The sequence below is a fragment of the Rhinolophus sinicus genome, chromosome 17 (genome assembly GCF_057876585.1).
Source record: "Rhinolophus sinicus isolate RSI-liver-muscle chromosome 17, RSI-T2T, whole genome shotgun sequence".
NCBI classification, from domain to species: Eukaryota; Metazoa; Chordata; class Mammalia; order Chiroptera; family Rhinolophidae; genus Rhinolophus; species Rhinolophus sinicus.
The window spans coordinates 165335874-165362072 of record NC_142517.1 but is presented as its reverse complement, the minus strand read 5'-3'; the positions used below and the strand labels follow the sequence as shown (position 1 = coordinate 165362072).

General features: G+C 40.4%; 2 protein-coding genes across 4 annotated transcripts in view; both read left to right on the top strand.

Moving 5' to 3' along the window:
* The window catches only part of PDE11A (phosphodiesterase 11A), a 326658-nt gene extending 316852 nt beyond the window's left edge, over window positions 1-9806 (top strand). For 2 of the 3 annotated variants that reach the window (XM_019739326.3, XM_019739325.3), the window contains one exon: window positions 4245-9806. In XM_019739326.3, coding sequence (XP_019594885.2) covers window positions 4245-4391 — 147 coding nt within the window. In that variant the 3' untranslated portion in view covers window positions 4392-9806. Of the gene's footprint in view, window positions 1-4155 lie in introns of all 3 variants that reach the window. The other variant, XM_074338486.2, reaches the window with a different exon arrangement.
* A 4908-nt stretch (window positions 9807-14714) lies between these two features.
* On the top strand, window positions 14715-17510 carry LOC109451248 (intraflagellar transport protein 70A). Its single transcript, XM_019739327.3, has one exon. The coding sequence runs from the start codon at window positions 15057-15059 to the stop codon at window positions 17052-17054; it is 1998 nt and encodes a 665-aa protein (XP_019594886.1). The 5' UTR covers window positions 14715-15056; the 3' UTR covers window positions 17055-17510.
* Window positions 17511-26199: the final 8689 nt, after the last annotated feature.

Sequence of the window (26199 nt, the reverse complement as noted above, 5' to 3'; positions counted from 1 at the left end):
GTATATCTCCCAGGGAAGCATACCAGAGAAGAGAGGTGCACAGGAGCTCCCGAGAGCTGCACAGGGCCCCCTCGAGTCTTCAGTGCTCTTCACCACATGCATGGGAGGAAACTACGGAGGCTGAGGCAAGAACCAGCAAAACGGAGCAAGTAGAACAATCCTCAGAGCTCACTCAGGCTGGGGAATAGTCTCTGCTCCCACCAGCCAGAATATGAAAGAAAAACCTTGTAATATGTGAGGTACTGGATACGATTCTCAGAAAAGTATTGTCTCAGTGGGGAGGCCTAAAGGAGACCTAGGTTAAAGGCTGCTCTGGACCCACCTACACAGCGTAAAAGCAAGCCTGAAAAGGATCAAACTATTTCCAAGTAACCTGCCTGCTTTCCAGAACAAAACTGAAAAATGTTTAAAGAAATGCAAAAAAAAACACCCCAAAAAAACAAAAGAGCACCCAACAACACAAAATTCCCAATGTCTGATATCCAATCAAAAATTACCAGGCATTCAAAGAAGCAAGAAAATTTGACCCATAGTAATGAGAAAAATCAATCAATACTGACTCAGAAATTATACACATTATAGAATTGATAGAGAGGACATTAAAACATTATATTTTATATATTCTAGAGAGTAGAGGAAGAATTGAGCATGACAGAGTCGTGGAAAATATTTTTGAAAAGACCCAAATCAAACTTCTATAACTGAAAACTACAACTTTTGAGAGGAAAACTACAGTAGATGGGATTCACAGCAGACTAAGCTCTGCAGAAGAAAAAGTCAGTGACATAGCAGTGGAAAATTGGAATTTGGTCCCTCTCCTCTCTACATACTCCAGATACTCATTTTACACAGTATACTTGTTCTCAATAAAGCATGATAATAATGTTGTTACACAAGGTTTTGATTTCACTCCCTCTCTGAGGGAAACACCTAAAATGGTGAGGGAATCAAGTTAATTGTGCATATACACATATATATATATATTAAACATGTATAATGTATTATACATATACATTATATACATCTACATATATACATTGTAGACATATGTATACATACTTACATATACATAAAATATTTCTTGAAAGATATGCAAGTTGCCTCTAGGGAAAGAATCTAGGTGTCTGGGGCAGGGGGCATGAAGAGAAATTTTACCCTATACTTTTTATACCCTTTGCATCCATTGGGTTCTGTGAATATATTACTTATTCAAAACACAAATAAAATATGGAATAAACAGTATGTGATGGTCACAAGTGGGCACAACAATGGAGTGCGAATGGAATCAGCAAGGAAGTGGGGTGCCCCGGCCACCTGGAGGACTAGATGCCCAAGACTGTGTCCCCTGGTGGAGTAAGTATCCCAGGTCCTGTCTGTAAAGGGCCGGGAGGGAGCTGGAGGGGGCTTGGGAGCCCCAGTGATACACACCCCAAGCTGGGTGGTTAGGTCATGTCCGCTGTAACCTACCCTGGAGCAGCACACGAGTCATCAGTGCCACACTGCCTGACTAGATTCTGGTTTAAAGGGGAGAGCAGCCATTAGCTAGAAGTTACAGGGATATAGATTTCAGCTCAATATAAGGAACAACATTCTAAAATCAGAGCAAAGAGTAAACCGGAGCGCCTGGGAGGTAGTGAGTTCACTGCCTCTGAACACATTCTAACACTGAATGGCCATGCCATGGGGACGCCACAGAGATCCCACAGCCGCAGCTGATGGCCCCACGTACATAACCTTTAGAGTACCTCTGTGTGTACACAGAGAGTGAGCAGACGGGTGAGAAGTATCCCCTTTCTCTTTCGCTAAGGGAACAGCAGGTCAAACAAGACAGACATTAGTAGCATTTGCACAGAAGTCATCCGGTGTCACTCGCCGATGAGAAGTTTTGTAGGGATACCCGTACCTTTCTAAATACTGGGAGCCATTATCCTCCTGATGGTACATAACCACCGTAAGCCTTGGAATTTAGGCTTGTGGGTAATCTCTTGCTCTCTCAATATTCTAATATTCCATAGTCTCTCAGTTAACTGCATTTGTGTAACAGATTTATGGGGTAAGAGTAATTCTTTGGGATGGGATTTTTGCTACCTTTGTGTAGAGCCAGCACCTGCCAGGGGAAACAATAGTCTAGTGAATCAGTTCTGTGTTTGAGAAGAATAAAAACAAAGAGAAGGAATTCTGAGAAATATGTACCCCCCCCCCCCAATTTTTTTTCAACACAAAGGAAGCAAGACCTAGATAAAGGAAAGAAACCTCTTTTGGAGGGTGAAGCCAAATAAACTTAAATGGTTTATGGAATAAATTGGTGGAATAATTCGAATCATGGGCAGGTGCATGAATGTAATTTAGTAAATGCTCAGGAACCTGCCAAGAAAAAGAAAAATGTGTTGTTTTTGAGATCATTTCCCAGCAGCTTCATAAAAGAAAACTGATTACAGGAATTTAATAAGTAAAACAGAGCCAGAAATATAGTAATCAAATGAGTTTTTAATTACATTTCAGGCAGGAAAAAAAATTCCAATTTGTGCTCCTGGGATTAAAAAAAAAAAAAAAAAAAGTTTTAGAGAAATGCTTTTGTAGCAGGAAAATAACGTAAACACTAATTTCCATAGAAATTATAGTAGTCAGTTTAATTAAAAGGCTTGATCAGAGTGAAGAGGAGCTAGTGCCAAACTCTACTCAATAAAACCATGGCCTTCACTGCTGCCTCACACTTTTGTCTAAATAAAAGCACCGCGCGTGGAGCAGAAACAGGCACCTGCATTTTTCTCATGGAAATAAAGGGGATTTTGATCACTGCCTGGGCTATTATGTTTTATTTTCATATGGAACAACTAATACATCTGGTTTAAAATTAGATGTTGTTGCTTGGTGTGATATATACCACTTTTAAGGGAGAGAATATGTTCTATTTAAGGGACATTGATGTGAAGGGCCACCACCTCAGCCAGGTGGGAGACCTCACTGCTCGGTAGGACACCTGATTATTTCTGGCCTTTTCAACCCCCACTTAACTTACATCTGGTTGTATTCTACTTGTATCCCTGTTTAAGTACCTGGAGTGAACAGTTATTTCTGGGGATGCACAGGTGGCCTGCAGTCGTGCTCAGGGAAAACCATCCCCAACTGGAAGAGCCATTCATCCTATTGGGGGACTTTGCTCTGAACCACCCCCCATCACAGGTCATGCTTGGAGCCAGCTTTTCAGGAGGTGCACTGAAATTGCAGTGGTTTTACTCCCCTGGTGGTGAATGGGACACACCAGCAAGGTATCTGCATGGGACTGGGGGTGTAATCTGTGGCCACAGAACGCTGACCCAAGGCATAAAGTGGAAACGTGAAGTGTTCCCTTTCCATGGGTCAGCACTCCATGGCTCCACAATCCTTGCTTTAGTCATTGTTTGTTCCACTATAGGGGCGATCCAAGTTTAATGAGGCCAGAAGTTTGTACCATTTGAGAGTAGGAGTTTTTAAAACACACACACACACACACACACACACACACACACACACACAATTAAGTGCAAAAGAAAATATTTAGACGGGTATCCTGTAAGACCTTGAATCCTGAGCTTCATTAGCCTTGTGGTCAGTCGGCCTCTGACCACCCCTACTTTTCCTCTTCTCTCATTTCTCCTACACCCCTCCATCCCTCTCTTCCACATTCTTTTCTTTTCTCTTATGTCTATTTTTCCATTCTTGTTCTCATGGTGATCTGTACATTTGGCACAGCTCCCAGATCCTTAGCTTTAAAAATGAGCACCTCCTCGTTTCAGGATTTTACCTGGCTTTTCTTCTTCCGATAAATTTACCCACAGTCACCTATGCTGGAGCAAATCGTAGGTGTATTTCCGTAAAAATTTAAGTTCATGGTCTATTGAAGTCTGGAGGCCTCCATGGCAGGCAAAGATAAACATATTAGTAGACATGTGTGAGCTGGGTATTTTGTTTGTTTCCTGTCTTGTTTGATGTGGATTTAAAACAGGGTCCTAATCTAATTAGCTGGTACCCCCTGGAGTACTACACAGCCACCTGTCTTATTTTTTCATTTTCTGCAGAGGCTCCATTAATATAAAACCATGGCATTAAATGCATATTTACTTCTTGTAAATAGCTCACGATTACCAAAATAATTATCACTTTCATTTCTTACAGGCGGTTTCCATTGTCACAAGTGAAAGCTGGAAAATCATGTCAGTGACTCCAGTTCCTCTCTCCCACACCATTTTATTGTTTTATTTTAGGCATTGGTGAAGGTCAATGAGAAACTGAAGCCAATGGTGGATTCAGTGTCTGCGAACAGAAGGAAGTGGGAAGAGTTGCACCAGAAAAGGCCGCTAGTCTCACCCTCCTCCGCCAGTCTCACGGTGGCCGGGGCCGACAGTGACTAACCCACCAGGTCAGCCGCTGCTGCCAAGGGACTGCATCCTGAAGGCAGCCTTGGTCCAGCCACATCATCCTTTTGTCCTTTTAAGCTCAGACAGACAGAAAGTCTTGAGGATGCGCTGGAACGATGCCTGGGCTTTCACCTTGGAGTGCGGTCAGCAGGAAGGACAGAGGAGGTGGCAAGGGCCCACTCCAGGACCCTCGGCTTCCCCTGATGCCCAGACATGGCTGAGATGGACATGAGACGGCGCTGGGCAGAGGACTGTTGTGGGTCCCGGACCCCAGGACAGCCAACCCTGCTCCTTCTGAGCCAGGGGAACACACAACAGTAAAGGTGTCATTCGCGCTGCTTCATTTTGTATGTGGCTCTTTTATCTGTTACAGGTCAAACAATGCCTGCCTTTGCAGCCTCTCCAGAGCACCCTTTTGTGCCAGGCTGTCCCAAGAATCCCAATTTGGATTCTGCAGAGGTATTTTATTTTTCTCCTAAAGCTTCTTAATGATGGCTCAGAGCCTTTGGACTTGCCTATCTAACAGATAAACTGTAGTATCCTTACAGATACCAGCCATTCCCAGTTTCCCCCTAAAAAGGTCCCTGTTAGAAATACAGATGTGTTTTTCTGATCGGTGTTTATCCAGGACTTGCAACACCACATTGGGATTGTGAGCCCCTTTTTGAGGTTTTTAATCCAACCTTTATTGTAGACCAAGTCTACTCCCGGAAGGAATGGATTAATAGACTTTAATTTAAGGAAGGATGAAAGGGAAAGGAGTTACCACAGGTGGCATATGAATGTTTAGGAACGATTTCCAACAGTGAGACATTTCACAGGTCACAGCAGAGCCATGCAGAACCATCACTGACTACCCTGAATTCTCCCAGTGATGGTTTTGGTATAAAATTTAAAGTGACTGTCAGTACCAACCTACAGCCAAATGCAGGAGTTCCCAATTTTGGATTTTTCCTTATGTACAAGAAATAATGCTTGAAAGGTTAAGAAATAATGGTCTGTGCAGAGAACAAATATACTATTGAAAGCCAGGCTTATAATGGGTAAAAATAAACTACAGTAACTGGATGCAATGACTAGAAAGCTACTTGTTCCCCGTTTTACAAGAATGAGGACGTGATATGCCTTATCCACATTACGCAAGAAGCTAGACGTACACCCCTAGCTTGGGCACGATTAACTGGGTGATTTTGGACAAGTCACTTAACTACTCCCAGCCTGTCTCATTTGTCAACTGAGATTGCACTAGGAAATGATTTTCAAACATGTTTTAACCTTAGAAGTCTTTGTTCAAATCAATCTTACAAGGATTGCCCAAGACATAATATGTAAAAGCCCAAGTCCTCTGTCTGAAGCTGGGTAAGGAGATACAGAGTTAAAGGATTTAGGTAGTAGGACCCCTCTTCACCCCTACTCCTGACTCCTGCCTCTTGAGACAACCACTTTTGGTAGTTTTCCCAATTTACCTCCATCTTTCCAAGTAAAATACTTATACTGCTAAAAAAAAAAAAAAAAAATCCTCATCTCTTTGATTTCATGCATGGTGGTCCATAGAAGGGGTCTGAGGAGTTTCAAAATCCCTGGACCAGAAGAACCTTGAAGTCCATTCCAGCTCTAAAAAAATGTAAAATTTACAAACCACTTTTTGTTCTTGTTGTCACTGGTCACTATCAGTTATTAACTTTATTATTCAAATGCTAAAGGGGCCAAGTTCCACAGACAGCATTGTTTTCCTGACACATAGTAGACATTCAGGAAATGTTTAAAGAATGGGTAAATTAAGGTACCAAAATAGAGGTGGGGGAAGAGTAGGTATTCACATGGAATAGTCTACGTGACAAGAATAAAGTAAGAGAAAATTGTAAACCAAGCGGAGGGGTAAAAGGAGGGGGGAGGGGGAGGAGGAAGAGGAGAAACAAAAGAAGATGAGCAAGTAAAGCTGGGGACCAAGGCAGGTGATAAGAGAACTGCCGAAGGGAAGGTGAAAGTCAATCCAAACAATGAAAAACGGCACTTCTAACCAAAAAGATGAGGGTACAGAATCCTGTCCTCAACGGTTTAGAAAAGAGAGACACTTGAGCAGGGAGGGGTTTGACAAAAGAGAGAAGGAGGAAGTGGGAGCCCTAAAAAATAATGTTCCTAGCTACCCTTTACAGCTGCCTCTGCAGGGAAGAAGGGAGAAACTAGAGGAGAAGATGAATGCAGGAGAAATTGCCTCCGCAGGGCAGGTAAGAGGAGGTTGTTCAGATTTATGGATTTTATTAAGCCAGTTTTCTGAATCACTCTGCTATAAAGGAAAATAGCTGGAGCCGGGCTGTGTCTCCTCCTCAGGTGAGGAACAAAGGGTGGGTGGAGTTAGGGTGTCTGCAGCTCAGAAGCGCGACCGCTGGTGTTTCTATCTGTTGTGTCACATGTTTATATCACAAACGGGAATTGAAACTCAGTCCATGTGAGACAGAGATGAACCCACATCTGTTCTCCTCCCCAACAATAAATAAACACATAGCCCAGACAGACGGATGCCAGTCTATCTAGAGCAAAATTTTAAAGCATGTGCTTTATGAGAAAACTAGACCTAGGGTCTGAGGGAGACAGCAGGCAGCTCGCTAAAGCCACCCTGAACACTGATGCTGCGTATTGCTAAGGGGAACATAATTTATAGCACAAACCCTACCGACTTCCACTAAGGTTGAGTTTTCCTCTCATTTTCTTGCCTTTTTATTGGCTTCACTGCACGGTTGCCAATAGCAACATCCAGTGGCGGCAAGGGGAGTTCAACACCATTGCAATCTGCCATACAGTGGAGCCCTGACAATGTCAACCATCAATCAAGTAGCTGTTTGTAATTGCCTCCATCTATTTTTCCTGTCTCAAAGTATCTTTCCTATTGTGGGTCAAAATTCAGAAACCGCTGACTAATGCCATGGGTCTGTTCCTTGGAGACCAAGAAGCAGTAGAAAAGGAGGGTCACAGCCTCCCTGGTGCCAACAACCGAGGTGGTTAGAGGTTGAAAACTTGGGAGTTTGAGATATTTTTAATCCCTTTTCTAAATAACATATAATTTTCCAAGAATGTGGGGTATGTATAATTATCCATATATTCTGCTTTCCCAAAAGAGAGAAAGTTCCCAATCCTTATTATTGATGCTTATTTCCTCTTGGTGGAAGGCATTTAAAATGTGAACCTTCTTATAAAACCTCCAACTGACCAGACTATTTGCTTTCTCAGGTGTCTTGGCATTCATGATTGAAATAACTTCATCCTACTTTCTCCATGAGATGCATTTTTTTTTTTCAGAGATGCTGTTTATTCTCTTCTTGGTCAGTATGTACATAATACACGCACAACCTGCAGTGTAGCCGGCAATCCTGGCCGGTAGGGACCACTTGGCGAACGGTAAAAGGTGCCATGCAGTGCACATTAGGCCTGGGGCACCATCCTGGCATGACCACCAGCTGGACCTGCTATCTTGGGACGCTCCAGGTCTCAGGTTTTCTGTCTGTAAAATAAAAGTGCTGACTTTTATTCAGTTCCTTTCTACACCAAAGGGCCAAGCAGTATTTAACTTTTAAAATGTTTTCCAGATAACTGTCTTGTCTACTCTTCTCAAATAAATTAGGAACAACCCTAAAAAGATCCTAGAAAAATGTCCTTTTCTCATTGAAGACAAAATAAAAAGTTACATGTATGGGGTAGATATAAAACCTTATCCCAGATTGTCTGAGCCTGCCTCTAGTCATCATGAAAGACATGGTCATCAGTACAATTTTTTAATATACCCTTTTATTTCATAAAGGACAATTTTAGATGATCTCATATCGTAGGTAACCATAAATGGGAGTCAATTTAATTTAGAAAAAAATTTATCAAGTAAGTCAAAAGAAGTTAAAATTGCATGTGTGTTTTGTTTCTAAAATCTGAGATGTCTATACATTTGCAGGTATATTTACGTACATGTTGAATTAGAAATACTCTTTAAATTTTTGTTAGTGTAATAACAATATCGCTACAGAAATTCAATTGCTTTTCTTATGTATCAACATTTTTCATACTTTATCCACTTACCTTAGGTCATTAAAAGTCTGCCCAATTTACTTTGCAGCATAATTATTTTAAAATCCATTCCTCCTGCTGACACTTAATGAATTGCAGAAATATAAAATACAGTTTATCCCCAGTAATCGTGTGAAACAATTTCCTTTATGCAGGACCAAAATATGAACATATCAGGGGAAGATTTTTCTAAAGAAAAATGTTCTGGCTGGTAAAAAGAAAAACTCAAAAAGCATTTGATTAAAGCAACAGAACAGGGCAGACGGGTGGCTCAGTTGGTTAGAGCACGAGCTCTGGGCAACGGGGCTGCCGGTTCGATTCGCACACAGGCTAGCGAGCTGTGCCCTCCACAACTAGAATGAAATCAATGAGCTCCCGCTCAGCTCCCAGGTGGCCAGACGACTCAGTTGGTTGAGACCACGGGCTCTCAACCACAAGGTTGCCAGTTCGACTCCCGCAAGGGATCGTGGGCTGCGCAACTAAGATTTAACATGGCACCTTGAGCAGAGCTGCAGCTGAGCTCCCGAATGGCTCAGTTGGTTGGAGTGCGGGCTATAAGAAGGCCAAAATTTCCTGTTTCATAAGTGAGCAATAATAGAATAAAACACACAGCTGGCAGAAATAAAATGAAGCGTGTGTGGAGTAGTTCATGATGAGCACATGGATTCAGCAGAGCCTGATGTCCTCTTACAGTGTCTGTGTTACTACCTTTTCCTCAGCTAGTAGTTTGGGGTTGTATATCTTCTCCAATCTCATTTTGAATGTTCTTGCATATTTGTTACATTTCTCTACAGTACTAAAGATAAGTTGTTTATCTGTGTAATACACACACACACACACACACACACACACACACCAATGTCATTGAATGTATGCACTGGTACAAAAATATGTTTTATTAAGTAGATAAAGTATTTGCTGTGAAAAAACATTATTTGAGGCCATCTTTTATCTTTGTGTATATGTATGTTTATTAGAATCTCATTTTTTGTCTTCAGATTTAGACTAAATCATATCTGGATGAATATTTTTTTAAAAAAGAACAGCACAGTGTGGAAATAGGCTAGGTTTTGTTGAGTCTCATTCCCTTGGGGGAAAATTGCATTTGCCATTTTATTTTGATGTACAATCATCTAAAAAGGATCCCTTACTGATTTACTTCCTAATTATTATTGTTTTACACAAAAGAAGGAAAATGTTTTAAATTGAGCTCTTTTAAGTCACTTCCTTTGTGTACATTTCCCAGGCTGATGTTTCTTGTAAGAATACTACATTATAGGCTGGTTGGCCATTTCATAAGCAACTAATTCATTATTTTGAAATAGTCAGCTTTAGGAGACTTAAATATCTTTTTTTTTAATAAAATGCTTAAAGTTTAACTAAAGCTCTAGAATAATCTTTATTTTTCTAGAAAAGGATGATTTAAGGGCTGAAAAGAGGCAAGCATGCATCCAAATACCTACAATTTAAATTCTGACTGTCACTTTAGCCCATTAACCCTGTCTGGATCTGTGGTGTTTGCCTGGATCTGCCTGGATCTGGGACAGCCAGTATTTCAAGTGACAAAATGTTCTTCGAATTATTGAAGTTTTTCTAGAGGGAGAAGACTCTGCAGCCAAAGCAGGTTCCTGTGTCCTTACAGATTGCTCAAATTTACATGGGCAATTACACAGGGGGATGGCATCCATGCAGGGCCGCCAGCCACAGTGATGCCGTACAATTACACGACGGCTTCGGTGCTTAAACTTTAAAATTCTTACACCATTGTGCCTCTTCTATTAGAACAAACTGCAGCAAATGATCCAAAGCCAATTCAAATGACTGGAGAGGAGGTGCCCGGGGAGACAGACAAGAGGTGCAGTGTGGCCCCTACTGGCCAGCTGAAGCAATCACCGGTCCCCGGGTGCTGGCTGCAGCAACCACCAGTTTCTTTGTGCTTTGCAGTCCACGCTTTTCAAGTGGGGCCAACAATAAGAATCACCTAATTCACAGAACAGCTGTAATAATTAATGAGAGAAGTTAGGCAAAGCAGGACTCGGTCTTGAAAATACCCTTTATAAACACATGGGCTAGAGTCGCTTTTTGTTTGGATGGTTGGTTGATTTTTTTTTTAAATGACAGTATCCACAGTTGTGCCTTCTCTGCTAATTCCTTTTATAAACCATATGCTACTGTGCTCTCCCTGATATGTTAATTTAGATCATAACACCATAAGCCTCAAAATATAAACTACTCGATAAAAAGCAAGGTATGTCCAAGAAGAAAATCTAATTAAAATATTAATAAAACTGGAATTACAAGGGAAAGGAGAGTTCATAATGAGGTTAAATGTCTCACCACCTAAAGATAAATGTTCCCAGGCATTGATCTGGTATAAAATCTTTCCAAAAGTCTTAAAAGATTGAACAGATGCTCCTAAAAAATCAGTCAACTAGATTACCTATTTGGCACTAATTTATTCTTTTCTTCCCTGTTTATGGTGGGAGATGGCGGGGAGAGGAAGCAAGGTAACTAAGTTCCCCCCCACACCATCCTCCAAACTGGCCATCCTGCAGAAAATGGCCTGGAATGAAAGGGGGAAAGAAAGAAGAATCGGAAAATGGTTTTGCAGGAATTTCTTCCTTTAGCAAGGAAGATGTCTGACCATAGCTGTGGTTGTTGAGATGTTAATAAATTATCAATGGTTACCAACAGGAAGTAGTCACATTTATAGGATAAATAAGAAAACACACCTTCCAACTAGTTTTAAAAGTTAATGACAAATAGATTATACATACAAATTGAATGTGGGATTTCATCATCTCACATTTTGGCAGGCAGAAACAACCATGTTAAAGAACCAAACATGCTTTTAGCTTCTGTACATTTTGCCTAAATGGAATTCTACGTGGTAAAAATGCCTCCTCTTACGCAGCAAAATCCACCCTGAGTCCAACGTCATTTTCCCAAAACCTAATTCCTTTCAATAGGCACTAAATCATTTTATTACAACCAGTAAATGCTTTCTTATTGCTAGGAATGGTAGGGTACACTTACTTTTTGATATATGCTCCAGCTTTTCAAGATTCTGTTGGAAACAAAATGATCCTTATGACATTTGATAATATTCCACCCCATTTTTCGCTTTCCAGAATTTCTATCATGAATTTAAAGGCTTTCTTTCACGATCTCCCTGACACCCACACACACACACAAAAACAAACAAACAAACAAAAAAATGGAATCTATTCCCTGACTGCCTATCAGAGACTAAATAAAAGTGGGTCTATCACAGCAGCAATGATGGTCATGCCAATTTCACAGTGTGATTTGTGCACTCATTTCATTTTGAAAATGACCCTGCCCTCCATCTGTCTAAGCCGAATGTCCTGCTTTTTTCAAGCCAGGCCTCAGGAGCAGCAGCACATGAAATATGGAAGAAGACACAGAACGGCCTCCCTCCTGCCCCCTTCAGCTGCCACATTCACAGATAGGTGCCAACACAAAGAGGGGAACCTCAACTGATGCCTGTAGGGATCAGAGAAATTTGGGGGAGAGCAGACAGTCCTCCTATTTTTCATACATTTCCGGGAAGGCATTTGAAGGTGAATGTTTTCATGATGCAAATAAAACTCTCAGTAACAGTGAGACAGACTAAAGATATAAAAGGTAATTTCCTGTTTCCATGTTCTGTCATCTTACCTTGATTTAATAGCAATTTACCCAAGGGAACAGTCATACATAAGGATTTTAAAATAGTGAGCCTGAGTTTCCAAGGGACAAGTGTAGTCATGCAGCCACAGAGGTGAAGATCCTGCCCGACTCACCCTCGATTATTGAGCAGCACTAGCAGCGTCCCTCAACCTCTCTGGGTTGAAGGCCCTTCGAGGGTACACTCAGGGACTGGGTTGTAAGAAGCCTCCAAGTGGGGTTATAGTGATCCTCATCAATGGCTTTCTCTGGGCAACTTCGGTGGCCCAGAGCCACACTCACTCTTGAAATGGGCATGGTTTGTGCCTGTGCTGGTATTCATGCAGTGGGAGTTTCCTTTTCTGGTTCCACCCATAAGAACACAGCTCTGCCAAGAGGAAAGACTGAATGAGTACATAAAGTCAGTTGTTTTATGAGGGGAGCAATCACAGGCCCGCAGAAGTCTCCTCCTAGCTATTCCAGGTGACTAGGAGCCATACCACTCCCACTAGTTACTTCCTAATATCTGCTCACAGCTGCAATTCAGGCCTCGAAGTTCAAATTTCTACTGCCCACACCAACTTGGTTGGGTTTTTTAATGGAGAAAAAAACACACCAATCTTCCATCATATAACTTGGCACCAAACACTCATCTATAGGAAGTACATAGAGTTGGTTATTCGGCAGTCACTATTTCCCACTGAAATTAGCTCTTGGTTATCATGACAAAGCCACTATTTTCTGTATGGACTTGAGAAAATTATTTGAATCTTTCTCAAACACAGATTCTTCATCTATAATATACAGAATATAGGGTGGATATTAAGATTAGAATTAATATATGTAAATGGTCTAATAGAGTACCATATAATATAGTTGACGTTGGCTCTGAAATTTATATATAAAAAAGATGTGTGGGCAGCAAACTATAAAGGCAGATAAAGGACTTGCATTGAAGTCTTTAAGTGTATAGCAAAGACATGCTTTTATTCAGACACCATTTATCTTGGGTACTAGACAGGCCAATACAGATCATGGAAAATCAATGGAGCACTAGGGAGATCAAGCAAGACTGCTTTCTTATTCTCAGTGAAAGTTGGAGGGCTGGCCTGGTGGTTCAGGTGGTTGGAGCGCCGTGCTCCTAATGGTGAGGTCGCTGGTTCAATTCCCACATGGGCCAATGAGCTGTGCCCTCTATAGCTAAGATTGTGAACAACAGTTCTCGTGAGCAGCTGGAGGCTGGCATAGGTTGGCGTAAGCTGCCAAGTGCTGCCAAGGGCTGCCAAGGGCTACTGTGTGCCACTGTGAGGGGACAGCAGCCATTGTGACCTACAGCCTCCGCTGGGGGGAGCACAAGACTCATAATACCAGCATGGGCCGGGGAGCTGTGTCCTACACAACTAGACTGAGAAACATTAAGGCTTGAACCGGAGTTGGGGGGAGGTGGAAGAAGGGGGAAAAAAAAAAAGTTGGGGGCCCAGGGCAGTAAATATGGCCAGGTTTAAATACCAATATCTGCTCAGTAATAATTATTTATTAAAAAGGGAAGCGGAAGACAGTTGGATCTAAAATTGAGAGTCTCACGGCACTGTACACCTGAAGCTGATGTAGGATAATACTGAATGTCAACTATAATTTCATATATATGTATATACAGGGGGTGCCAAAAATGCATACAAATTTTAAGAAAGGAAAACTATATTAAAATTGTAATATTCAATACATACCAATAACAAAAGATGAATACAGTCACATTTGACTTCTGCAATTAAAAGAGGTGCTCAAAGTGGTTACCATCAGTGTCCAGACACTCCTGATTACGATGAGCTTGAGCAACGATGACCAAAGTGTCTACTTGTATACATTTTTTGGCACCCCCTATATACACATATATATGGTCACGGGATGTAAAGTACAGCATAGGGAATATAATCAGTGGTAATGTAGCAGCTATATACGATGTCAGAGGGGTAGTAGACCTGGGGGGAGGGTCATCACTTTGTGAGGGGTGTGAATGTCTGATCATTATGCTGTTTTGTACACATGAAACTAATATAAAAAAATAAAAGTAAACTGAAAACATAATAAAATAAAGGGGGTCAAATATTTGGTGATGGAAGGAGAACTGATTCAGTGGTGAGCACACAATGTGATATATAATGTATTACAGAAATGAACACTTGAAATCTATGTAATTTTACTAACCATTGTCACCCCAATAAACTTAAAAAATGGAAAAACTAATAAAATAAAATGAAATTGAAGAACTCCCAGTACAAGATTCAGAAAACCATTTCCTATTGTCAACCTTGGAAACGACAAAAGTAAGGGCTCTTGGTCTCTGCATATTATGTTCTTGGAAAGTATGCCATCAAGGCAGCTTAGAAACAGAACCTACTCTAATTCTAGGAGAACTCCAAGGAAATATTCCAGCTTTTCCTTCCCATTAATTTCCAAAAACAAAACGCGAAACGACACCATATGTATGAAGCACACAGTGTATAGGCTCAAAAATGCAAGGCACGTAAGACCCTAAACTTTCCAACGCCGCCCGAGACCAACGTTACACTACAAGCAGCCAGCAACCCTCACCTACTACAGGAACAGGCCAGCGAAACCCCACAGGTCCTTCCGTAGAGACTACATCTCCCAGTAAGCAGCGCGCGCACTCACAAGCCGCTGGATGCCTTTGACCGGTGCATGCCGGGAGGTAGTTTCCTTCTCTGAACTACCAGGAAGACTTTCCTCTCTCTTCTGTGATTCACGACCTCCGCAGCCTGTCTTGGAGGACTGCATCAGTAATCGAAAAACCCAACCTTAGTGATTCCTTTTTATTACTAACGGTTTCCTTCCGTGGCAAGAAATCTCCGGTCAGCTTTCCGTTTCCGGTTGGCTTTGTTGCCTTGGTAACCAGGACGCACAACCTCCGTGGCGGTTATGGCGGGGCTGGGCGGCACTCAGATCCCCGACGGGGAGTTCACCGCCGTCGTGTACCGGCTGATCCGGGATAACCGCTACGCCGAAGCGGTGCAGCTGCTGAGCGGAGAGCTCCAGCGGAGCCCGAGGAGCCGCGCCGGCCTGTCGCTGCTGGGCTACTGCTACTACCGCCTGCAGGAGTTCGCTCTGGCGGCCGAGTGCTATGAGCAGCTGAGCCAGCTGCACCCGGACCTGGAGCAGTACCGCCTGTACCAGGCCCAGGCCCTCTACAAGGCCTGCCTTTATCCAGAGGCCACCCGGGTGGCCTTCCTCCTCTTGGACAACCCCACCTACCACAGCCGGGTCCTCCATCTACAAGCTGCTATCAAGTACAGCGAGGGCGACCTGCCTGGGGCCAGGAGCCTGGTGGAGCAGCTCCTGAGTGGGGAAGGGGGAGAAGACAGTGGGGGCGAGAATGAGCCCGATGGCCAGGTCAACCTGGGATGTTTGCTCTACAAGGAGGGACAGTATGAAGCCGCGTGTTCCAAGTTCTTTGCAGCCCTGCAGGCCTCGGGCTACCGGCCTGACCTTTCCTACAACCTGGCTTTAGCCTATTACAGCAACCGGCAGTATGCCTCGGCTCTGAAGTACATTGCAGACATTATTGAGCATGGCATCCGCCAGCACCCAGAGCTAGGTGTGGGCATGACCACCGAAGGCATTGATGTTCGCAGTGTTGGCAACACTTTAGTCCTTCACCAGACTGCTCTGGTGGAAGCCTTCAACCTCAAGGCAGCCATAGAATACCAAGTGAGAAATTATGAGGTGGCCCAGGAAACCCTCACTGACATGCCACCTAGGGCAGAGGAGGAGTTAGACCCTGTGACCCTGCACAACCAGGCGCTAATGAACATGGATGCCAGGCCTACAGAAGGGTTTGAAAAGCTACAGTTTTTGCTCCAACAGAACCCCTTCCCCCCAGAGACCTTTGGCAACCTGTTGTTGCTCTACTGTAAGTATGAGTATTTTGACCTGGCAGCAGATGTCCTGGCAGAGAATGCTCACTTGACTTATAAGTTCCTCACACCCTATCTCTATGACTTCTTGGATGCCATGATCACTTGTCCGACAGCTCCTGAGGAGGCGTTCATTAAGCTTGATGGACTAGCAGGGATACTGACAGAGCAGCTCCGCAGACTCACCAAAGAAGTGCAGGAAGCAAGACACAGTAGCGATGATGAAGCTGTCAAAAAGGCAGTGAATGAATACGACGACATCCTGGAGAAATATATTCCTGTGTTGATGGCCCAGGCGAAAATCTACTGGAACCTTGAAAATTACCCAATGGTAGAAAAGATCTTCCGCAAATCTGTGGAATTCTGCAATGACCATGATGTGTGGAAGCTGAATGTGGCTCATGTTCTGTTCATGCAAGAAAACAAATACAAAGAAGCCATCGGTTTTTATGAGCCCATAGTCAAGAAGCATTATAACAACATCCTGAATGTCAGTGCTATTGTACTGGCCAACCTCTGTGTTTCATATATTATGACGAGTCAAAATGAAGAAGCCGAGGAGTTGATGAGGAAAATTGAGAAGGAGGAAGAGCAGCTCTCCTATAATGACCCAGACAAGAAAATCTACCATCTCTGCATTGTGAATTTGGTGATTGGGACACTTTACTGTGCCAAAGGAAATCATGACTTTGGGATTTCTCGAGTTATCAAAAGCTTAGAACCTTATAATAAAAAACTGGGAACTGATACCTGGTATTATGCCAAAAGATGCTTCCTGTCCTTGTTAGAAAACATGTCAAAACATATGACCGTACTTTGTGACAGTGTTATTCAAGAATGTGTCCAGTTTCTAGAACACTGTGAACTTTATGGTAGGAATGTACCTGCCATTATTGAACAACCCCTGGAAGAAGAAAGAATGCATAGTGGAAAGAATACAGTTACCTATGAATCCAGACAGTTAAAAGCTTTGATTTTTGAGATTATAGGATGGAATATGTAGTCATGTCTCATATTGGCTTTGGCTTTGTTAACTCTATTTCACTCTTTAAATCTTACTTATCCTTGGCATCTTTACATTTGTTACATGTTGAGCTTTGTACACTTAAAATTATAATAACAAATATTGTGTAAGAAAGTTTCCCATTTAATTTAGAGGAGTATGGAGCATACAGTATGAGCTAAATCAGTTTTGCATTCTCTCTGCCAGTAAGTCTCCATGTCTTTCCCTCAAACAACAATTGCCAGAATGGCATCTTTATATAAGCAGGTAACCCTAAATCGCCATTTATGTTCTACTTTAGGCTGTAAAAAAGAGTGTGGCATGGTGTGTTTGCATTCCTCTGGTGACTAAATGATTGCAGCCCATGGCTGGACCATTTCTCAACCAACAAAGACAGGTTCAGTATGCCATTTTAAGATAGACTGTGCTGTCCAATAAGACCAATTCTGACCTTAACAGTATGACTCCACTCCATTTTTGCAGTCCTTTAACCTCTGTGTCTCAACAAAGTCGACTTTGGATCCTGACCTAAACTCTTTGTGAAGTACCAGTATTAAATGGATGATTTTTTTCTTGGTTCTTCTCAGGTTATGAGGTGTGGTTTGTGACTTAATTTTTCTTCCGTAACTTGGTTGATTGGTTGGTCTTTAGTTTTATAATCAATAGTTCCCTTCATTTTCCAATTTTGATTTTCCAGAACTGATTGTGTCTCCTTGTGAATACTGACAACAAGTATGAAAGCTTTCTAATATGTTTAATGTAGGGGAAAATAAGCACTGAACTGGCAATGAAAAGACTAAGGTATGAATTTCAGACCTTCCAGTCAAATTTTAGGCCATAAGAAATTCATTTACCCCTTGAGGTTTCAGTCATTTGAACTACTAGGTGCTCTTAACAGTTATATCTGACTGTAACATCTGATTCTCTATAAGCCATATAGAACAAAGTTGCCTTCTTTTATGACCTGAATGTATAAAAACAAGTCAGTAAGGAAATGAAATATATAATTGTATTTCAAATGAATTTTTTCTGTTGCTTTGTATTATATAATAGTAAATGTTAACACCTAATCTAAATGTTAGTTGTTATTGTTGGATGCTATAACATTGATTACTACTAAGAAATTTAGATTTTTGCCCATTTTTACTTGGAGTTTTTGCTTACAACTCAAGCTATGAAATGTATATAAGGCAGGCCTCGTTCTCTGCTGTGATTTTGCAGATAAAAATTTTGTAAGTATTTATAAATTCTTTAATTCTTTTAACTTCCCCTTTTAGTTTACTAATGTATATATTTGGGGGAAAGGGGAAATTTGCTTTTAATTCTTCCAAAAAATGATATCCCCAAAATGATATAAATGATATATATGCAGGCTATTGTAATAGGCATTTGTTATCACTTATTCTTGAACTAATTAGAGCCTCTCCTGCCCCTGAGGAGAACTCCCACTGCCAGTCTGCCAGAAATATGGAAACAGGAACAGGTGAGGTGAAGATGAAGTGAAGGTTTAGCTATGTGATTTACTTCACAACCTACCTTGGATTCCCTTCATGTCCAAATCTCAGTAGTTAATCAAATGTCTGCTGCCGTTAACAGAACAGAAATAATGGATAACAGAGTGGAAGTAATAGATGCCAGAGCTACTTCTGTAACTAACTCACCTAATCAAATCATCAGTCCTTACACCCTTGTTTTATTTCATACAAGGAGGAGAGGTCACATAGACTTTCCCAAAGGACAAAGCCACAATGAACAGGAAGACAGTCCCCAGGTTATAAAGCTTTCTCTTAGAGTGTTTCCTTTTTCTGCCTTCAAAGGATCTATTTAGGAGATAGTAGTGTTTACTAGTAATATACTCTTAGAGGACACTTGCTTTTCTGTATCCATAATCATCTTATCTTGAAAAGTAGAGCCAGGCATTAGCCATGTATCACAAGATAAGAAATGAAAAGTCTACCTACCTTACCACCTTTTGTCAATTACAGGGACACGTCTCTGATAGCTGGCAGTTGAAACCACAAGCAGGTGTAAAAGGTACATAACAACCTTTTAACAAGTGTTAGGTAAGAGAGCACTGGTTATCAAAGTGACTTTAGAAACCATAGAACCATGCATTTTTGTAAATGAGGTAACATTTATCAATTAAAAGTGGCTCTCAAATTGTTAAAGGCAGAGAAAATTTTAAGAGCACTCACAGAAAGCATTGGATGTACACAATTTGTAGAATACAGTGAGGTTTATTTGGATACTTGCCATAATCTCTTTTTCTTTTAAACTCTATTTGACCACAATAGAAAAACAGTGACAAATTTTAAGGATGTGTGATATACTTATTTAAAATGTCCTATGACATTGGGAATTAAATATACTCTTAGAGGACACTTGCTTTTCTGTATCCATAATCATTTTATATTGAAAAGTAGAGCCAGGCATTAGCCAGAAAGTAATTAATTAGCCATAGGTAGAGTGTGGTCTTATTTTAATATTCTCCTGGCTGGGCGGGGGGATTTGGAAGGTCTTTACAGGCGATTATTTTATACTTAGGTCCACAATTAATTGAGGTTCTTTGGGTTGCTTAATTAAATCAGCTCCCTTGGATTTGGGCCAAGATTGATCCATCACATACTGAAATCCTGTCTACAACATCATAATGTTTATATATTAGAAAAGGAATTTCCTTCATAGGGAAAAATTATTTGAAAATAGAGAATTCTATGTGCACTTCAAGTATGAAAGACGTGCATTTGTTAATTTAAGTAGGACCACCAATAATTTGATTATGAATATTAGGTAAACATGTAAACTGAGTCCAAGTCCTTTGTTCAAAAGTGAAATTTCCACGTTTGTGAAAATGAACACATCATTATCAATGTCCAGGTACCTCAATTCAAAATAACAAATGGCTAAAATCATACTGTGCAAATGGGAACCAAGAAAGGTGAATGAAAAAGCATGTATTGCTATTAATATTTTGTTTCCAATTATTTTAGTACAAGAACCAAATGCTTAAGACAAAAGACACATGACTAAAGGTTTCACCAGCACTCATGGCAACTGCTCTAAAAAGTATGTCCACAGTGTCCAGACTCCTGAATTCACCAGGAAATCGGTTGTTTAATAGGTATTTCCCAAAGTACACTTAGTGAGCACATTCCTGGGCTGGCCTAAATTATATGATAGTTTTCAAAAGTGTGCCGAAGGGAATTTGAGTAGGCACCATATATAGTTTGCAGCAGGCACAGATTTAGCTGTGGTACACGCTGGGTTGGACAGAGATTATAGACCCACCTATTGTTTCATCATCTCTTTTTTTTTAAAATCACTTTTTATGATCCTTCTTCAACTTAGTGATGTTCTTCTCTCCACGATGGTCTCTAGCCACCTCCCATAGTAAGAGCAGCTGGCAGAAGGCTTCTCTGCACCTTAAGTGCAAAGGGCTATGTATGAGGTACTTACACAGAAATCGCAGAAGAGGGCCAGCTGCTTCCACATGTATTTACAGTGTTACCAGAAACTTGTGAAGCTTCATAAAGCTTTACCTTTACTTGCAAAGTCTATTTGAGCCAAGACATTAAACGCTCCCACTCTTCCATGAGACTGACTACTCAGTTTAGCTTAGATCTTGGGGAGGAAAAATTAAAAGCAAGCTAAGAACAAGAGAACCAATTGAGTACCTGTTACCTACCTTCTTTTTTTCCTGTCTACTAATAACTCTCAGTCTTCACTCCACACCAGAATCAGCTGGGAAAGTTTTCAAAAATAGAGATGCCTGGGCCCTAACCCCTAAAGATTGTTTTACTTTATGGAGATGGGAGTGGAAGAGAGGGGTCAGTTTTTAAAAAGTCCCCCCACATGACTAATGTGTAGGTTGATAACCACTGTTGCATACAGACATAACAGGAACTACGTGAAAGATACATGCCGCCATGAAGAGTGGGGCACAGTCTATTTGAGAATGAAATGATCCTGATACTCAAACTAAAGAAATTATTTTAAATGAATAAACAGAAAAAATCAGGACATCTGAACTTTTTAAGGCATTCAATCTAGATAGAGTATTCTGGTTTACTCATACGCAGCTTTTTAACCAGTAAAACCTCTTAATTTTTTTTTATTGTCATGCATTCACGAATTCTTAACAAATATTTGGCTTTCAAAGAAGGAATCTGAAAAATCCTGAACTATCTAGAAGCTATGAACTTTGATAGTGGAAACTTTTTCAAAAGGGTTTCCAGAATTTAAGAGTATTCTCATACTTTTTTTTCCTTCAAAGGCGCCTAAGTATCATTTACTCTAATCACTTTTTAGTTCCGTGTGCTTTGCTAAATTTAAAAGTAACTCTATATATGTATTATCATAACCCTCCCCGTAAATAATTTTGATTGGCTTTGGATGTATCCAATTTGTTCTCCTAATACAGACCACACTCATCTGGTCTCCTTGTAGATAGGGATTCCTCCAAACCTGACTCCAATACCATGTGTGCATTTATACATGCACATACATCTTTTTAAATTTACACTGAAAATATAACAATATTCAATGGTTATGATGGTTTATAATCCAACATCCTTTCCTTACCTCTTCTTCACTCCCACTCCAGATGTTTACATTTATGGTTCTCAAAAGCTCTGTTCACAATAGAATCACCAGGGGAAGCTTCCAAAACTCTCAATGCCCCAGGCTGCATCCCAGGATATCTGCGGGTGGTCCTCAGGTGTCAATATTTTTCTCAACTTCCAACATGCACCAAGGCTGAGTACCATTGGTCTAAACCCACTGTTGTAATCTGTTTTTTCCTGTGATTGATTTAGAAATAAGCATGTGACCCAATCTTTCCCACGGCATGAGAAGGCTTCCTTCAAAAGCTGCTGAGAAAGCTTTCTTCACCTCTTTAAAAAATAAATAAATAAAAAGGATGTAAGAAGGATTCTTTCTTTGTCTGGGCGTTGTTAATCTGACTCTGCTGCCACCACTTTATGACCACGACAGAAATCAGCCTAAGGGTGAAAGTGAACTTTGAAGATACCGAGAAAGAGAAAGAACTTGAGTCTTTGATGACATCTTCGAGCCTCTGTATTACCTACCCAAGAGCCTAACCAACCTCTGGGTCTCCTACAGAATGGAAACAATAAATTATCTTAATGTTTAAACTTGTTTGAGCTAGATTTTTATGTTACTTGTGTCTGAAAGCACTCAGACCACACGCAGTCTACTAAGATCATACATTTTGAGCATTGTCCAGGAGGTGATGAATTCTTACGCATATTCTCAACAATTTAGTCATCCATTCTTCTTTGAGAATCAGCATCACTCCTGAGGTTGTAGTAAGCAGGACAAAGTTAGTTGATCTTTGCAAAGACTTTGCTTGAGACCTTGACTTCATTAGTATTACCTGAAATTGCAGCAGCTACTCATGAGGTTGGGTACACTTTCACCTTCTTGGGCAAGCATTCACTTATGTAGAAGTAAGTGGAGAGTTCAAGGGCTCTGCCCAAATGAGCTGCCCCGAAGACTAAGCCTTGCTCACTTCTTCTTGGCAAAGCCACAAGGTAAGCAATACACATCGTTGACTCATATGGAAAATGTATTCCTCAATTTTAGAATTTCTTCCACATTCATGTAAGCTTGTGTCAGTAAAATCTCAATAATAATAGAAGAATAAAAATGAAAATGAAAACAACAGAAGCATTTATTCATGTATAGTACCTAAGTTTTAAAGTCACGCAACCTAATCTTCTCTCCAGTGAGAAATGCTAACCTATGTACTGCACTATTTCAGCTTTGGCCCTTTCCAGTCATAAACCTGGTTATAGAAAAAGCTTCATAAAAAATAAACACTTTAGTTCTTCATAACCCCCACAGCACTGTATTTCATATATCAGGCCCAACTTATTTTGAGTTGTTGACTTACATCGGTTCTCTGGAAGAAAGACGAAAGAAACTCAAATTCAAACCGGATGGTCCATATCACATCAGGGCATTGAGACAGTTGATTTACTCATATAATCTCTTTAAACATCTACCAGAAGAGGTTCTAAGACAGAATTTATTGCCTCTGCCTGCCATCTTTGGGCCTACAAAAAGCAAAGCAAAATCCTTCTATGAAATCTGAAACTCCAGTCACTGATTTCCTGACTGATGTCATTTCAAAGGCACGGTGTAGCCCTGTGATAGTTGCAGCGGAAATCTGCCTGTCTATGGGGTTTCCATCTGTTTGCCATCAGAAAGAACCTCTTCGGGGAGCCACAGCAAATACAGAGCACCCACTCCTCCCCATGGGTCCTGGAGTCTTGTATTAGTGTTTTTAACATCAACTGTTACTAGGATTGAATTTGCTTAGATTTTCCCAGAATAAGAACATATATAGAATTATATTGCTGTAACTTTAGTTTTCATTCATGTCTGGCTTATAATAAGCTATTTTGTAAAAATTTTCCATATAATTCTGAAATAACTATGCAAATGTTACCAAAAATGAAAATTCACTTGCTGAAATTCTTTCCTTTTGGAGAAGAGTTTTCTAACTTTATGTAGTGCACTTCTTATTCTAAAACAGCCTGCATTTGAAGCAACCCTTCCTGAGCTCTTTGGGTCTGAAGTTGCTTAAAATATAAGTATTTTGTATCAAAAGGCTATTTATTCACTTCTCATTGAGGGTCAACAGAGAACATATAAGAGGTTAAAGCAAGAAATATAGATTATAATAACAAGAGGTTTCCAAACTGGTCTTTTACAGAACAGCATATATATATATATATATATAATTCCACTGTAAATAATTGGGGGTCCACAGTGGTACGAAGCTATAAGTAACTGGGAATTGAATGTATTCATCCAGCAACAAATGCATAATGGTTGCCTTTATTACTGAAGAAACAAAGCTTCAATTAATTCCAGGGGAATGTTTAATAAGGGAAAAAATTTAATGACGATCAGACTTCTTCTCATCTGCATTCGCCCCTACAGGTATTACAAATTTCACAGTGCCTGAACAAAAACAGACGCTCCATTATACTCCTCAAGGAATCATTTATTAAACATGTTTTTATAAGTTGGACTTTCTGTGTTTACGTGTCATTTCCTCAGAGAAGGCTGACTAGAAGGATGAAATAGAAATAACATCACTTTTCAATATTCCTTAAGCCTGAATTCCTAGAAAAAGACAAGAATACAAAGGTCTCTTTATTCATTCTGTCAAATACCAGTTTGTTTCAATATGGTTTCCTGGAGTTCAGTATCAAACGAGACACAGTCTCCAGTGGGCACTAGGGAGGGAAAGTTTTCCTCACCTCACTGGGGAAAAGGATATATGCATACTGATCCAGAGGACTGTGAAAAGATGGAAAGGGGATGAAGGAAGAAGTAAAAATAGTGGGAAAAGCACAAGGGAGAGACCAGGTGAAGAAAAGCAATAAACAACTTACCGTTAATGGAAAGATGAAATTATGACTACTATATTTATGTAATTTAAACCTGAGGTATATTTACCTCAGTATTTTCTAAAGCATGGTAAACACATAATTAAATGAGGTGAATTTAATTGGCACACTCTTAAAAGAACATTTTTAAATAGCCATGTATTTATTCTATTGTGTGCGTGTACACACCCACACATATACACATGTCAAACGTAATATTTCATGTTTTCTATTGAATGGGATGAGGCTAAAATAAAACACGACCTGATTGAAAGAAAAATAATAAGACACAGAGTACTCGGCTGATGGCAAGAAGCTTGTCAGTGATACTTGTATGACAAGAGTTTAAGAAACCTTGGTTTAGTCAATGGAACACAGAATTTCATGTGAGAGAGTGGGAGAAAGTGCCATTTTTTACCCATTATTGATTCAGTGAGTATTTGTAGAGGGGCTTCTATTTTCAGAAAGCTAACTGCACATTTTAACACACAGATTTTTTCCACCTAGTGTGAAAATTTCCTCAGTAGAATACTGCCTAACAAATTTATAGGAAAATAAGTTTAAACATTTGAGATCTCTGTTTCCTTGTCTGAAAAGCTGGGATTTTAGACTAGATATTTATGTTTCCTAATCTGTTTTGACCCTGTGTTATTTTTTTCCATTTCCCACAACCCTAAGTTCTGGCTTTTGGTGGATGACAAATCCTACCAGTAGAGGGGGCCTCACTCTGCTTGAAAAAATGTTCTGAAAAGTCCACTTCATGGTTACCGCACTGGGAAAGAGGACTGTCAGTTCATTTTTTTTGTTGCTTTCCACCCTATCGTTTTCCTCTGAGTTAGAAATTTTAAAATGAGACGGCTGGCCTGTGGATCAGGCTGGCCGCGGGCGTGCTGTCACAATTCAGTCTCTGATCCAGTCTTACGTTTTCCTAAGGATCTGGCGAGCCACTGCACAATGCATCTTTCTAAAACAGTGAATGCTCTAATCGTTACCACATTTTTCATTATGTGTGTAGTAGTTCTGAGCTGACGAGGCAGGGGTCCAATTGTGTTCGTTATGAGTTGGATTCAAAGTTTCTGAGTTAAAAGAATTTTTAAGAGCATCTGTTCCAGCTCTCTCCTATCACAAACGAAAGATAGACACTCAAAGCACTTAGGTCCCACATAATGATACTAGTGTGGAAATAGGACTATTTTGCTTATGTAAAAAAATAAAATAAAAAAGTCATTTGCAGCCTGTTTAGTCTTGACTGTCCTTAGGAGCTGTGTGCCAGGTCATTTAACCTCTGGGCCTCAGTTTCCTTTTCTGTAAAATAAAGACACAGAACCAGGTAACCACTAAGATCACTTCAGCTCTATCTTACTGGGCTCTCTACCTCTAAAGAATGATTGCTTTGGCTTCCATTTGCAGGCAATTCTAAGACTTCTTGTTTGCCTGACGGTTCATTCATCTTCTTTAAGTTTATAAATGTGTTTTACCTTTATGAGTACAAAGGGATTAAAATTCAACTATAGAACAAAAGTTATAACAGCATTAGGAATACATCCATTAAAAATATAATCCAGGACAATAAGAGAATGTAGAAAAGTGCAAACAGTTGGAGTATTAAGGTTGTAGAATTATGGTTTGTCTTTTTCTAAAAAAATGTTTATAACCATTGTGTAATAAACATAATTCAGGAGGACGGAAAGGTCCATCTAAAAGGCAAAGTGGAGGTTAACGGT